The sequence below is a fragment of the Mastigoproctus giganteus genome, chromosome 5, assembly GCF_048544385.1.
Source record: "Mastigoproctus giganteus isolate SK-2022 chromosome 5, ASM4854438v1, whole genome shotgun sequence".
NCBI classification, from domain to species: domain Eukaryota; kingdom Metazoa; phylum Arthropoda; class Arachnida; order Uropygi; family Thelyphonidae; genus Mastigoproctus; species Mastigoproctus giganteus.
Window position 1 is genome coordinate 14,001,986 of NC_143579.1, and position 16,265 is coordinate 14,018,250.

The 16,265-nt window shown below is 40.0% G+C and overlaps 1 protein-coding gene across 1 annotated transcript in view; it reads left to right on the forward strand.

Annotated features, from left to right (window-relative positions):
* Positions 1-16,265, forward strand: part of LOC150085182 (procollagen-lysine,2-oxoglutarate 5-dioxygenase 1-like) — a 248,928-nt gene that overhangs the window by 130,482 nt on the left and 102,181 nt on the right. Inside the window, exon 13 of the mRNA XM_090373918.1 lies at positions 14,292-14,417. Coding sequence (XP_090230044.1) covers positions 14,292-14,417 — 126 coding nt within the window. The remainder of the gene's footprint in view (positions 1-14,291; positions 14,418-16,265) is intronic.

The window sequence follows — 16,265 nt, forward strand, 5'->3', positions numbered from 1 at the left end:
CATCTATTCTACATCGGTTTTTTCTTAATTTGAATTTATGCCCCCTTAGATTCGTAATCTGAACAAGTGGAAGGATCCCATCAGAATTCAGCGTGCTCAACCCATTCAAGGCCTTATATACCTCAATCAGATCACCGTGCAGGTGCCTAGTCTCCAGCCACTGCAATTTGCAGAACTTAAGCCGCTCTTGGTAAGAGGATCCCTTCATTCCCCTCACCAATCTTATTGCCCTTCTCTGTACACGCTCAAGTAAATCTACATCCTTCCTAAAATGAGGCCTCCAGACCTGTACGCAGTACTCAAGGCATGGCCTGACCATTGCCTTATACAGAGGGACAATCACCTCCTTTTCCCTGCTAGCAAAATTCCTATATATCATTGACAAAACCCCATGACCTGCCCTGGCAGCCTGTCTGCATTGCTCAGAAAACTTCATATCTGACTGCACAATTACTCCCAGGTCTTTTTCATTTTCTACCACCTTAAGTGTAGTACCACACAGTTGGTACGTTTCTCTGGGGTTACTTCTACCCATATGCAGTACTTTGCATTTGTCAAGGTTAAACTTCAGTTGCCACTTCTTAGCCCATCTGCCCAAATTATCTAGATCCTGTTGCAGTAGCACACTGCCATTACTGTCATTAACAACCCTGCCAACCTTTGTATCATCTGCAAACTTCGACACTAAGCCTGATATATCTTCATCAATATCATTGATAAATATAGAAAACAACAGTGGACCCAACACCGAACCCTGTGGGACTCCACTAATAACATTAGTCCAAGAAGAGCAGCACCCATTGATTACCACCCTCTGTCTTCTCCCACTTAACCATCCTTTTATCCATTGTAGCAACGTACCCTTAATACCATTCTGCTCCAATTTGTACAATAGTTTTCCATGCGCAACAGTGTCAAAAGCTTTCCTGAAATCCAAATATATGATATCAAAATTATTTTTTGCATCCAGTTCCTTTGTGACCACATCATAGTATCCAATCAAATTTGTCAGACAAGACTTTTCCTTAACAAACCCATGCTGTGTCTGAATTATTGCTGCAGTCTTGTCTAGATGATCCTGCAATGCATCTTTAACCAGCGACTCCATTATTTTACCCGGAACAGAAGTTAAACTAACTGGTCTGTAATTACTCGTGTTACCCTTCGATCCCCCTTTGTGAATTGGGGATACATTTTCACATCTCCAGTCCGTGGGAACCTCCCCTGAGTCCAAGGATGCTCTCATAATTATGGCTAAGGGTTTGCTTAGTTGCTTTGCCGCCTCCTTTAATATAACTGGATAGATCCCATCCACCCCAGGTGCTTTTCTTACGTTTAACTTCAACAGTTTCTCTTCCACTTTGCCCTGAGTTATTACAAAATCATTAAGTATCCTGCTACAATTTGATAACCTTGTGCCATTTTCAAACCTTAATAATTCCTCATGTGTGAATGTAGATGCAAAATACTTATTCAGTTTGTTTGCGATCTGAGCAGGATCATCAACAGTCGAACCATCGATGTTCATTAATGTGATCCAGAGCTAAGTTTATAGCATAAAGCTCAGTAGTGAAGATACTGCATTCTACAGATAATGAGACAAAAGTGGTAAATGACAGGAAGATAGCTGCAGCACCTACTTGGGTCTCAGTTTTAGATCCATCTGTATAGATTTTACAGGCTTGTGAGTTAGAAGCAGAGTAAGTTTCATGTAACTGTGCAATATTGGAGGGAGGCAAAGTGTTCTTTCCCCACTGTTGGAAATAGTCATCTTAAATTGCAGGGATATTTTTCCAAGGTGGATCAGGCTGTGTTCTGTCCTTATATATATTGCCGATTTCTATATTCCATGTTTGAGACAGTTCTTGAAGTTTAAGTGCAGCAGGTTGGTTTTCATTTGGTTTACTATTGTAAAATGACTACCATTCGGTATTGTACAGACATTTCCAAATATGGTGAGAGGGAAGACTGCGGATTTTTGCGGCACACAAAAAAAATAATGTTTTCCTTGGGAGATGGAAGGGAGGTTCGTAGGCTTCAATGTAAAGACTGAATTGGTGAGGTTCCGAAAGCCTCTAGAGGAAACTCTCAGAGCACTGCTGGATAGTGCTCAATCGCTCTAAAGTACTTTTCCTTGCAGAGTCATACACTGGAGAGCACTGGTCAAAGCGAGACCTGATGAGAGCCCTATAAAAATGGATCAAGGTATGCCGATCAGCACTCCATGACATGGATGACACACACCAGAGGATATTCAACTTCTTCAAACAGATAGTTCGAAGTTGGCCACATGTGCTTGAAAGTTCAAGTTTAAGTTTCCTATTCAGAACCAGGCCAAGAACACAGACAGTGTGAACAAGAGGAATTGAAATGTTATTGATCATAGGATCAGGATGAAGTGACCATAATTTGCAGAAGTTACCAAGAAAGGCTTAAGTTCTGCAAATTGCAACTTCTGGAGACTACGCACCTGCGAGGTGATCTAACTGACGTGTTATAAGGCCTTGAATGGATTGAGTAAGCTCAATGCTGATGGGATTCTTCCTCTTGCTCAGATTTCTAAGTTGCTACAATGGATAGAAGGATGGTTGAGTGGGAGAAGACAGAGGGTGGTAATTAATGGGTGCTGCTCTTCGTGGACTAATATTATTAGTGGAGTCCCTCAGGGTTCATTATTGTTTTCTGTATTTATAAATGACATTGATGATGGTATATCATGCTTAATGTCCAAGTTTGCAGATGATATGATGGTTGACAGGGTTGTTAATGACACTAATGACAATACAATGCTGGAATAGGATCTAGAAAAGTTGAGCAGATGGGCTGAGAGGTGGAATGAAGTTTAACATTGACAAATGTAAAGTACAACATATGGGAAGCAGTAACCCCAGAGTAACGTATCAACTCTGTGGTACTACACTGACAGTGGTAGAGAATGAATAGGACCTGGGGTAATTGTGCAGGCAGATATGAAGTTTAGTTTTCTGAGCAGTGCAGACATCTGCAAGAGTAGTGTCATGGTGTCTTGTCAATGATATACAGGAATGTTTCTAGCAGGGATAAGGAGGTGATTATCCCCTTGTATAAGGCAATGGTCAGGCCACACCTTGAGTACTATATACAGGTCTGGAGGCCTCATTTTAAGAAGGATGTAGAACTGTTGGAACGAGTACAGAAAAGGGTAACAAGATTAGTGAATGGAACAAAGGGTTGCTCTTATGAAGAAAGGCTTAAGTTTTGCAAATTACAGTGTTTGGAGACTAGGCACCTGCGAGATGATCTGATTGTGGTGTATAAAGCCTTGAATGGTTTGAGCATGCTCAATGTTAATGGGATTCTTCCTTTTGCTCAGAATGAGAGGGCATAAATTGAAATTGAGGAAAGACAGTTGTAGGGTATATGTGTGGAAAATTTGCCTTTAGCCAGTGGATAGTTGATTGGTGGAACAGACTTCCATCTTTTGTTGTGGAAGTTGATAGCCTAAATAAATTTAAGGCCTAGGTTTTTATTTATTTTTTTGGCTGATGCTGCATAAGCTTGCTTTCTTGCATTGTATACCTCTGCTAATGCTAAAATAACAGAGAACAAGCAAAAAGAGAGAAAAAAAAAGAAATTCAACATAATCAACAGCTTGCTGATTGTATTAGAAATCATAATCCTTATTACTTTTGTTCATTTTGGTAACTGGTATGGAAGTTCCTTTTGTGTAAGTGTGGGTAGGCATTTGTATAAGTGTATTGATAAAATTTGCAAGTTTCACCAAAGAAAACTGGAAAAGAGTTTTGGGATAACATTTAAAACTTCGTAACAAGTTCGTAAGTTCCTGCCTTTGTGATACGATAGTTATATACCATACTAGATAGCGTTAGTTGAACTTCGTTAGCAGTTAAATTGTACTTTTAAATAAATACATATAATGACTTAGATTACAAACGTAACATAATTAATTATATTTAACATAATTAATAACATAACACAATTAATTATAATTAATTAATAAATTAATAGAATCATGACTCAGACCAGAGCAGCAAAGCAAAAGGCTCAAGCTAATGGAAGTGCTGTGGCTCAGAGCAGAACTGAGGGGGGCAGTTGTCCTCTGACTCACAGCCTTATAAAATGCACTGTTTGCTTGATGTTTGCAGAGCAATCGGGTACAGCACATGATACTGCCATGGGGGATGTCTTTGTGTGTGCGCGATGCAAGGAGTGTATCGATATCAGGCAACAACTCAGCGTTCTTGTGGGCCTATATGAGAGCTTGAAGGACAGGGTGGATGCCCTCAAAGAAACTAAATTGAGGGGCCCATCAAGCTCTCAGCTGCCCACATCAACGCCAGAGCTTGCACTTGGGCATCACGTGACACAGAGGCAACCCCCAAGGCAGAATGCGCTGGTCCCGAAGGAACTAGTAGTTGTTGGTGACTCTATTGTCAGGGAAACGGGGAACATGCTTTGTAAAAAGGATAGGTGGAACAGGACCAGGGTATGTCTGCCAGGGGCAAAGGATGACGACTTTGTAGAGTGAATATCATCTTTTAAGGGCACAAAAGGTGATATAGTTGTACATGTTGGCACTAATGATATTAAGAGTAGGAGACCGGCAGAATTACTTAACAAGTACAGGTCACTGTTGAACAAAAGCCGAGAATTAGGGTTGAATTTGAAAGTGTCTGCAATTCTGCCCAGACACGATAGGAGGGAGTATATGATGAGAGCCTTGTCGATCAATTCGGCCCTGGAAAGATTGTGCAAGGCTCAAGGGGTAGAATTTTTTTCAGCCTGGACTGTACTTGTTAACAGGAGAGATTGCTTCTACAGGGATGGGATACACTTAAATAGAAAGGGTGCAAGAATATTTGCTGATGCTATCGAGGCAGTGTTAGGTGGGTCGGAAAACTGCTAGCTTGGGGGGAGACAAAGACCAATAGATTGACAGTAGCCACTGGCAGAGGTGAAAGAGATTCTTGCACTGCTTCTATTAGAATGAGCAGAAGCCTGAAAATCAAGATGCATGATATTTCAGAGACTGCTGGGAGCCATTGCGGTACAAGTAAACACATGGGTTGTGTTAGGGTAGCTAAGAATAGAAACAGGTGCAGGTATACTTGCATGTACACCAATGCTAGGGGTGTAGTAAATAAATTTGATGAATTTGAGGTATTGCTCAAAACATCAAAGGCAGATATTGTTGGGATATCAGAGACGTGGTGTCACACAGATATAAGGGATGCAGAACTGGAATTTGGGGAGTACAACGTCTACAGAAAGGATAGACAGGATAGGAAGGGGGGGAGGGGTTATGCTATTAGTTAAGAAACACATAAAAACCAAGGAAGTGAAGCCAGTCGACATCGCTGGACAGTGCAGTGTTCAGTCAGTTTGGTGTGACATAAGCATTGGGAGATCAAAATTGAGAGTAGGAGTGTGCTATAGGCCTAATGACTCTGATGAGTATAATAAGAAACTGTACAGGGAAATAGAGTGGGCCAGTAAATCAGAGAGTCTTATAATGGGAGATTTTAATTTCCCAGATATTGACTGGAATTTGGGGGCTGGTCACTCACACACTAGCAGGGCTTTTGTGGATTTATTGGATGATTGTTTTCTACATCAGCATGTTCGGGAGGCAACTAGAGGGAGTAATACTCTTGATTTGATTATCAGCAGTGATTCTTCATGCATTAAGAATCTGCAGATAAATGAACCACTAGGTGGCAGTGATCACAGTGTGCTGAAGTGGGATTTACTCAAAGAGGTAACTACCATTAGGGGTAAAGGGAAGGGTTATTGCTTCCGTAAAGGCGACTACGATGGACTGAGACAGTATTTAAATTCTATACGGTGGGACCAACTGATGATGTTACCAACAGCAAATTCAAAATGGGAAGCATTCAAAGAACTTATCTTGGAAGCTACTAGGCTTTACATACCAACTAAGAAATATTGTTCAAGGTTTAGGCCAAAATGGATGTCAGATGAACTAATGAGGCATATGGCAGAGAAGAAAAATGCATGGGATACTTACAAATTAACACATGACACAGAAGCCTATGATAGATACAAGTTGATATGCAACCAAGTTACAAAGGAGGTTAGGCAGGCGAAGGCAGATTACGAGAAATCCTTGGCAAGGGATGCAAAGAAAAACAGCAAAGAGTTCTTTACTATGTAAACTCTAGAAGGAAGGGGATGAATCAGATTGGTCCACTTGATATTGATGGGTTAACTGTTGATGATCCTGCTCAGGTAGCTAACAAACTAAATGAATATTTTGCATCGACATTCACACATGAGGAGCTATTCAGCGAGGGGAATGCCAGAGGTGTATTCAACTCTAGCAGTAAGCTACAGAATCTTGAAATAACTGGGAGTAAAGTGGAGGAGAAATTGTTGAAGATAAACACAAGAAAGGCACCCGGGGTGGATGGGATCTATCCAGTTATATTAAAGGAGGCAGCAAAGGAAGTAAGCAAACCCTTAGCCATAATTATGAGAGCTTCCTTGGACTCAGGGGAGGTACCCATGGACTGGAGATGTGCAAATGTGACCCCAATTCACAAAGGAGGATCAAAGGCTGACACAAGTAATTATAGACCTGTGAGCTTAACTTCTGTTCCAGGAAAATTAATGGAGGCACTGTTTACAGAAGCACTGCAGGATCATTTAGACAAGACTTCAGTTATAGCTCGGACACAGCATGGTTTTGTTAAGGGGAAGTCTTGCCTGACCAATTTGATTGGATACTATGATGCAGTTACAAAAGAACTGGATGCAGAGAATAGCTGTGATATTATATACTTGGATCTTAGAAAGACTTTTGATACTGTTGCACATGGAAGACTGCTACACAAATTGGAGCAGTGTGACATTGGAGGCAAATTGCTGCTATGGATAAAGGGGTGGTTGAGGGGGAGAAGACAGAGTGGTAATCAATGGACACTGCTCATCATGGACTAATGTTATTAGTGGAGTCCCTCAGGGTTCAGTATTGGGTCCTTTATTGTTTTCTGTATTTATAAATGATATTGATGATGGTATATCAAGCTTAATGTCCAAGTTTGCAGACGATACAAAGGTTGGCAGGGTTGACAAGGACACTACTGACACTATGCTGCTGCAACATATCTGGAAAGGTTGAGCAGATGGGCTGAGAGGTGGCAAATGAAGTTTAACATTGACAAATGTAAAGTACTACACATGGGAAACAGCAAACCCAGAGCAACGTATCAACTCTGTGGTACTACACTGACAGTGGTAGAGAATGAAAGGGACTTGGGGGTGGTTGTGCAGGCAGATATGAAGTTCTCTGAGCAGTGCAGACGGGCTGCAAGAGTAGCTCATGGAGTATTGTCAATGATATACAGGAATTTTTCCAGCAGGGATAAGGAGGTGATTATTCCCTTGTATAAGGCAATGGTCAGGCCACACCTAGAGTACTGTATACAGGTCTGGAGGCCTCATTTCAAGAAGGATGTAGAGCTGCTGGAACGAGTATAGAGAAGGGCAACAAGATTAGTGAATGGAACAAAGGGGTGCTCTTACGAAGAAAGGCTTAAGTTTTGCAAATTACAGTGTCTGGAGACTAGGAACCAGCGAGGTGATCTGATAGAGGTGTATAAAGCCTTGAATGGTTTAAGCATGCTCAATACTGATGGGATCCTTCCTCTCGCTCAGAATAATCACCTGAGAGGGCATAAATTCAAATTAAGGAAAGACAGATGTAGGATAGACGTGCGGAAATTTGCCTTTAGCTAGCAGGCGGTTGATTGGTGGAACGGGCTTCCCTCTTTTGTTGTGGAAGCTAATAGCCTAAATAAATTTAAGGCTGAGCTGGAACAAGCATTTGGAACGAATGGAGGGGTGAAAGGGGATTTTTTTTTTTTTTTTTTTTGGCTGATGCTGCATAAGCTTGCTTTCTTGCATCAAATGCCTCTACTAATGCTAATGCTAAACTCTTCCTCTATATGCAGTGAGACCATAGTAGTATTCAATGCAGTTTAAAATCTGGCTGAAGAAACACATAAGTGGATGAACTAAACAAAGTGCTTAGTTTGTTAAGAGGTGTAGTAATAAAGGTGCTGAACTGGTGCTGTTGTAGTCATGTTCAATGAGTTTGAAGATAAACTGAAGTGGTATATTGTAGTTCACTTTTCTTACAACAGTTGGTGGTAACGGAGATTGTTCAGTAGGCTGGCACGTTGCAAGTAACAACCAGTTTCATTAGTAATGTTATCATTCAGTGTCAATGTTTTGCAGTGTAGAAATGAGCAAAAGTTTAATTTTGCATTAACATCATTTCTAGTTTTTAACAATTCATATGTTACTGCAACAGATAGATATGAATTGTTAAAAACTGTTTAGCGTGATGAAACATTAAATGGTTCAGTGATGGACATGGGAATGTTTTTGACGATCCAAGAAGTGGGTCATCAACCTCTTGAAATGAGGTAGAATTGCAAGAGGTTGATATTTACCCTCAAAATGATGGCTGAAGAGAAGAGTTGGATATGAATATGGAGACAATTTAACTCTGCATGAAGATTTAGGGGAAAGAAAGGTCTGTGAAAAATTTGGGCTGCGCAGCCTCATGGATGAGCAAAAGTACCAAAGAGTGTCATCATGTGAAGATTCCATCCAGACTTGTCAAGACAATCTTAATTTCCTCAACTGTATTGTCACTGCAGATGAGTGTTGGGTGTTTCAGTACAACCCAGAGACAAAGCATCAGAGTATACAATGGACTTCGAAATCATCACCAAGACCAAAAAAGTTTCATTTACAGAACTTCAGGATTAAGACGATGCTGATCATGTTTTTCAACAAATAGGGTGATTCACAAGGAATTTGTACCTAAAGGGGAGAGAATATATGCTGTGTTCTACGTACAGGTGCTTTGAAAACTAGTGAAGTGCTTGATGTGCATTTCCCATACGAGGCTGCAATTTTGAGAGAAAGGCATCTAGTTCTTGTTGCACAACAATGCCCCTGTCCATTCTGCACTTGTCATAGTAGTAGTAGTAGTAGTAGTGGCATGTGATGCAAGAAAGCAAGTGTATGAGCTTACGCAGCATCAGCCAAAAAAAAAAAAAAAAAAAAATCACACCATTCCCTCCAAATGCCTGTCCAGTTCCTCCTTAAATTTATTCAACCTATCAACTTCCACAACGACAGATGGAAGTTTGTTCCAGCAATTAACCAACCGCTGGCTAAAGGCAAATTTCCACACATCTATTCTACCTCTGTCTTTTCTTAATTTGAATTTATGCCCCCTTAGGTTCGTAATTAGGTTTGTACACGTTGGCACTAATGATATTAAGATTAGGAGACCGGCGGAATTACTGAACGAGTACAGGTCACTTTTGAAAAAAAGCCATGAATTAGGGTTGAATTTAAAAGTGTCTGCAATTCTGCCCAGACACAATAGGAGGGAGTATATGATGAGAGCCCTGTCGATCAATTCGGCCCTGGAAAGATTGTGCAAGGCTCAAGGGGTAGCATTTTTTTCAGCATGTACTTGTTAACAGGAGAGACTGCTTCTACAGGGATGGGATACACTTAAATAGAAAGGGTGCAAGAATGTTTGCTGATGCTATCGAGGCAGTGTTAGGTGGGTCGGAAAGCTGCTAGATTGGGACTAATAGATTAACAGTAGCCACTGGCAGAGGTGAAAGTGATTCTTGCACTGCTTCTATTAGAATGAGCAGAAGCCTGAAAAACAAGATGCATGATATTTCAGAGACTGCTGGGAATCATTGGGGTACAAGTAAACACATGGGTTGTGTTAGGGTAGCTAAGAAAAAGAACAGGTGCATGTATATTTGCATGTACACCAATACTAGGAGTTTAGTAAATAAATTTGATGAATTTGAGGTATTGCTCAAAACATCAAAGGCAGATATTGTTGGGATATCAGAGACGTGGTGTCACACAGATATAAGGAATGCAGAACTGGAATTTGGGGAGTACAATGTCTACAGAAGGGATAGACAGGATAGGAAGGGAGGAAGGGTTATGCTATTAGTTTAAGAAATACATAAAATCCAAGGAAGTGAAGCCAGTCGACATTGCTGGACAGAGCAGTGTCGAGTCAGTTTGGTGTGACATAAGCATTGGGAGATCAAAATTGAGAGTAGGAGTGTGCTATAGGCCTAATGACTCTGATGATTATAATAAGAAATTGTACAGGGAAATAGAGGGGACCAGTAAATCAGAGAGTCTTATAATGGGGGATTTTAATTTCCCAGATATTGACTGGAATTTGGGGGCTGGTCACTCACTCACTAGGAAGGCTTTTGTGGATTTATTGGATGATTGTTTTCTACATCAGTATGTTCGGGAGGCAACTAGAGGGAGTAATACTCTTGATTTGATTATCAGTAGTGATTCTTCATGCATTAAGAATCTGCAGGTAAATGAACCACTAGGTGGCAGTGATCACAGTGTACTGAAGTGGGATTTACTCAAAGAGGTAACTACCATTAGGGGTAAAGGGAAGGGTTATTGCTTTCGTAAAGGTGACTACAATGGACTGAGACAGTATTTAAATTCTATACAGTGGGACCAACTGATGATGTTACCAACGGCAAATTCAAAAAGGGAAGCATTCAAAGAACTTATCTTGGAAGCTACTAGGCTTTACATACCAACTAAGAAATATTGTTCAAGGTTTAGCCCTAAGTGGATGTCAGATGAACTAATGAGACACATGGCAGAGAAGAAAAATGCATGGGATACATACAAATTAACACGTGACACAGAAGCCTATGATAGATACAAGTTCATCTGTAACCAAGTTACAAAGGAGGTTAGGCAGGCGAAGGCAGACTACGAGAAATCTTTGGCAAGGGATGCAAAGAAAAACAGCAAAGAGTTCTTTACTTATGTAAACTCTAGAAGGAAAGGGATGAATCAGATTGGTCCACTTGATATCGATGGGTCAACTGTTGATGATCCTGCTCAGGTAGCTAACAAACTGAATGAATATTTTGCATCGACATTCACACATGAGGAGTTATTCAGCGAGGGGAATGCCAGAGGTGTATTCAACTATAGCAGTAAGCTAGAGAATCTTGTAATAACTGAGAGTAAAGTGGAGGAGAAATTGTTGAAGATAAATACAAGAAAGGCACCTGGGGTGGATGGGACCTATCCAGTTATATTAAAGGAGGCAGCAAAGGAAGTATGCAAACCCTTAGCTATAATTATGAGAGCTTACTTGGACTCAGGGGAAGTACCCATGGACTGGAGATGTGCAAATGTGACCCCAATTTACAAAGGAGGATCAAAGGGTGACACAAGTAATTATAGACCTGTTAGCATTACCATTAGTAGAAGCATTTGATGCAAGAAAGCAAGCTTATGCAGCATCAGCCAAAAAAAGAAAAAAAAAAAAAAAACCACTTCCACTTCACCCCTCTGTTCGTTCAAAATACCTGTCCAGCTGAGCCTTAAACTTATTTAGGCTATCAACCTCCACTACAAGGGATGGAAGTCTGTTCCACCAACCAACCTCCCGCTGGCTAAAAGCAAATTTCCGCACGTCTATCCTACATCTGTCTTTCCCCAATTTGAATTTATGCCCTCTCAGGTGAGTTTTCTGAGCTAGAGGAAGAATCCCATCAGCATTGAGCATGCTCAAACCATTCAAGGCTTTATACACCTCTATCAGATCACCTCGCTGGTGCCTAGTCTCCAGACACTGTAATTTGCAAAACTTAAGCCTTTCTTCGTAAGAGCACCCCTTTGTTCCATTCACTAATCTTGTTGCCCTTCTCTGTACTCGTTCCAGCAGCTCTACATCCTTCTTGAAATGAGGCCTCCAGACCTGTATACAGTACTCTAGGTGTGGCCTGACCATTGCCTTATACAAGGGAATAATCACTTCCTTATCCCTGCTGGAAAAATTCCTGTATATCATTGACAATACTCCATGAGCTACTCTTGCCGCCCGTCTGCACTGCTCAGAGAACTTCATATCTGCCTGCACAACCACCCCCAAGTCCCTTTCATTCTCTACCACTGTCAGTGTAGTACCACAGAGTTGATACGTTGCTCTGGGGTTGCTGTTTCCCATGTGTAGTACTTTACATTTGTCCATGTTAAACTTCATTTGCCACCTCTCAGCCCATCTGCTCAATCTTTCCAGATCCTGTTGCAGCAGCATAGTGTCAGTAGTGTCCTTGACAACCCTGCCAACCTTTGTATCGTCTGCAAACCTGGACATTAAGCTTGATATACCTGCAGACATTAAGCTTGATATACCTTGATATATCGTCTGCAAACCTGGACATTAAGCTTGAGTACGCAGTACTCAAGGCGTGGCCTGACCATTGCCTTATACAGAGGGACAATCACCTCCTTCTCCCTGCTAGCAAAATTCCTATATATCATTGACAAAACCCCATGACCTGCCCTGGCAGCCTGTCTGCATTGCTCAGAAAACTTCATATCTGACTGCACAATTACTCCCAGGTCTTTTTCATTTTCTACCACCTTAAGTGTGGTACCCCACAGTTGGTACGTTTCTCTGGAGTTACTTCTACCCATATGCAGTACTTTGCATTTGTCAAGGTTAAACTTCAGTTGCCACTTCTTAGCATATCTGCCCAAATTATCTAGATTCTGTTGCAGTAGAACACTGCCATTACTGTCATTAACAACCCTGCCAACTTTTGTATCATATGAAAACTTCGACATTAAGTCTGATATACCTTCATCAATATCATTGATAAATATACAAAACAACAGTGGACCTAACACCGAACCCTGTGGGACTCCACTAATAACATTAGTCCACGAAGAACAGCACCCATTGATTACCACCCTCTGTGTTCTCCCACTTAACCGTCCTTTTATCCATTGTAGCAACTTACCCTTAATTCCATTCTGCTCCAATTTATACAATAGTCTTCCATGTGCAACAGTGTCAAAAGCTTTCCTGAAATCCAAATATATGATATCAAAATTATTTTTTTGATAGGGCCGAATTTATCGACAAGGCTCTCATCATATACTCCCTCCTGTCGTGTCTGGGCAGAATTGCAGACACTTTCAAATTCAACCCTAATTCACAGCTTTTTTTTCAACAGTGACCTGTACTTGTTAAGTAATTCTGGCTTTCTCCTACTCTTGATATCATTAGTGCCAACGTGTACAGCTATATCACCTTTTGTGCCCTTAAAAGATGATATACGCTCTACGTCATCAACCTTTGCCTCTGGCAGACAAATCCTGGTCCTGTTCCACCTATCCTTTTTACAAAGCATGTTCCCCGTTTCCCTGACAATAGAGTCACCAACAACTACTAGTTGCACCAACTACTACCAACAACTAAGAGTTGCCATGGTATTGCACTACCTCGAATAAGTAACACTTCACCAGTGGAGAAAACTAATGTTACATATTCTCGGTGGATTCCACCACCCAGACAGCACCATTTCAAAGCTTATTGGTACATTATGTATTGCACCTCGCATCGGTGGGTGTGCAGGTGCCCTAGTGTTGCAATAGTGACAACCCAGTTATGAAATTTAACTCCACAATATGAGAGATGCCTGATGGTGTGCAGTAGTATAGACTACTGGACACCAAAAAAGAGCCTCATGTTACATGATAGAATGACTAACATATAGGTTAGTGCAATGGCATCAGTTTAATTCATAGCCATCTACCAAAGAAGTTCAATTGGCATCGTTTTAATTATATCTCATATTGTGAATAACTGGGTTGTCACTATTGCAGCACTAGGGTGGGTACCTGCCCACCCACCAATGAGTAGCCAATAATCTTCGAAACGGGGTGCCGCCTTGGTGTGGTATTCGCTGAGAATAAGTAACATTAGTGTTCTTCACTGGTGAAGCTTTACTTATTCGAGGTAGTGCAATACTATGGCAACTCATTGTGAAGCTATTCATAATATGAGATATAATTAAAATGATGCCAATTTAACTACATTGGTAGATGGCTACGAATTAAACTGATGTCATTGCACTATCCTATACAATATCTCATCTTTTAAATAAATGGCAGACTAGTATTTTTGTGAAGTCATTTGTTTGAAAGTAGTGCAATATACCCAGACAACTCATAGTGTAGGAGTTTGCTCTGCTGTGAGTACGATCATTGTAATATTCATTGCACTTTAAAATCTATAGGGTGAAAAAACACATATTTGGGCAGAATAGCCCAAGTGCTTTATTGTTAGACTTCATGATATTTAATATAGCTTTTGCTATATTAAATATCATGAAGTTTTTATGTTTTGGCTTGTCTGTTTTTTATTTTATTAGGCCTGTTTTAACACCTATGTTGGTGCGGCCGAATCGTCTGTGGTCAAATTTTTGGGGTGCTCTCTCATCTGATGGTTTCTATGCTCGTTCTCCTGATTATGTTGACATAGTAAAAGAAAAAAGAAAGTGAGTAACATTTTATCTCAATTTGAATCATAAATATTATATGAAAACTTCTTTAAATGCATGTTTGGCTATGAAAGTAGTTTTATTAATTTATCCATTTCTTATTTTATTAATAAAATATAGTTTGTTTGCTTTTCAAAATTATCTCTATATCCAATTGCAAAACAATCACATAGGTTTATTTAAAAGTAGCAACAATTTACAATGACAGTTTGCTATAATGAAATTCAAGAAAATCAGTAAAAAAAACTTGTTTTAAAATTGTGTTCCCATATAGCCAAATTAGAGATTACTGAAGAAAGAACAAAAAAAATAAATTTTTTTATATTGTTTCTGCTCTCCATGTATTATAAACAGGAATCTCTGCTTCAATCAAATTTATAATGGAAAATTTATAAACAATGAAAATTTTATAAATATGAAGTCGTGTATGACACAATGAATAGCTGCATGAAAATTGATTTGCATCATGGTTTCTTCCTCTTTACCTGGAGCACTATCATATAAATTACATATCCAGTTTTATCCTTGTTGCCGACCTGGCTAGCCGGGTGGGTAAAGTGCCTGCCTGGCAACCTAAAGGTCGCGGGTTCGAATCCCGCCTCGAACTTGGATCAAAGTACTGCAAAAACCTTGGGAGGTGCATTATGGCCACAGAAGCCGATGTGCCAACAACTACCAAAATAAAAAAAATAATAAAAAAATTTATCCTTATTCTCAAGAATAACTCATACCTCATATCAGTTTCATTTATTCTGACATCACTATTCTCATAGGCATATATCATTTCTAGCTTTTTGTAAGCTCATACCTTCCCATTTCTTTTGCACCGTAATAAGCTATTCCAAGTTCATAATTTATGCTACAATAAGCGTAAATCATGCTTATTGTAGCATAAATAGTTACAGCTGAATGTTGGTTACTGGCTCACAAAAAAGTTAAAAGAAAGGCAAGTAAAGCCACAGTGCTGTAATTACATTAACTTGTTTTCAGAACTTTGAAGAATGAAAACATGATAGAATATGCCAATTTAGTATCAACAACAGTTAAAATTAGACAGTGGAGATCATATTTGCAAAAACAAAGTCAGAGTGGGGTCCCCAAGGATTGGTTCTTGGACCATTGTCATTTCTTATTTTCATAAATGACATAACGATGGGATAGAATGCTTGATGTCAAAATTTGCATATGATTTATTGATTGGTAGAATAGTTAATGATCAGTACCAAACAGCACTCCTTCAGCATGGCTTGAACAGGCTGCAAGAATGGTCAGAAAAGTGGCAGCAAAATGCAAGGTCTTATTACACTTCAGGAATAGCAACTTGGTGGGATTGAATTAAAAACAGTAGAAAAAGAAAGGGATCTGGGAATTATAATTAGCATTAGCATTAGTAGCGGCATATGATGCAAGAAAGCAAGCTTATACAGCATCAGCCAAAAAAAAAAAAAAAACACCTTCTCATTTTACTGATCCATTCGTTCCAAATGTTTGTCTAGTTCTGCATTCAATTTATTTAATCTATCAACTTCCACAACAACAGATGGAAGTTTGTTCCAGCAATCAACTACCCGCTGGTAAAGGCAAGTTTCTGCACATCTATTCTACAACTGTCTTTCCTCGGTTTGAATCTATGCTCCCTCAGGTTTGTAATCTGAGCAAGAGGAAGAATCTCATTAGCATTGAGCCTGCTCAATCCATTCAAGGCCTTATACACCTCAATCAGATCACCTTGCAGGTGCCTAGTCTCCAGAAGCTGCAATTTGCAGAACTTAACCTTTCTTCGTAAGGGCGCCCCTTTGTTCCCCTCACCAGGCTTGTTGCCTTTCTCCATACTCATTCTAGCAA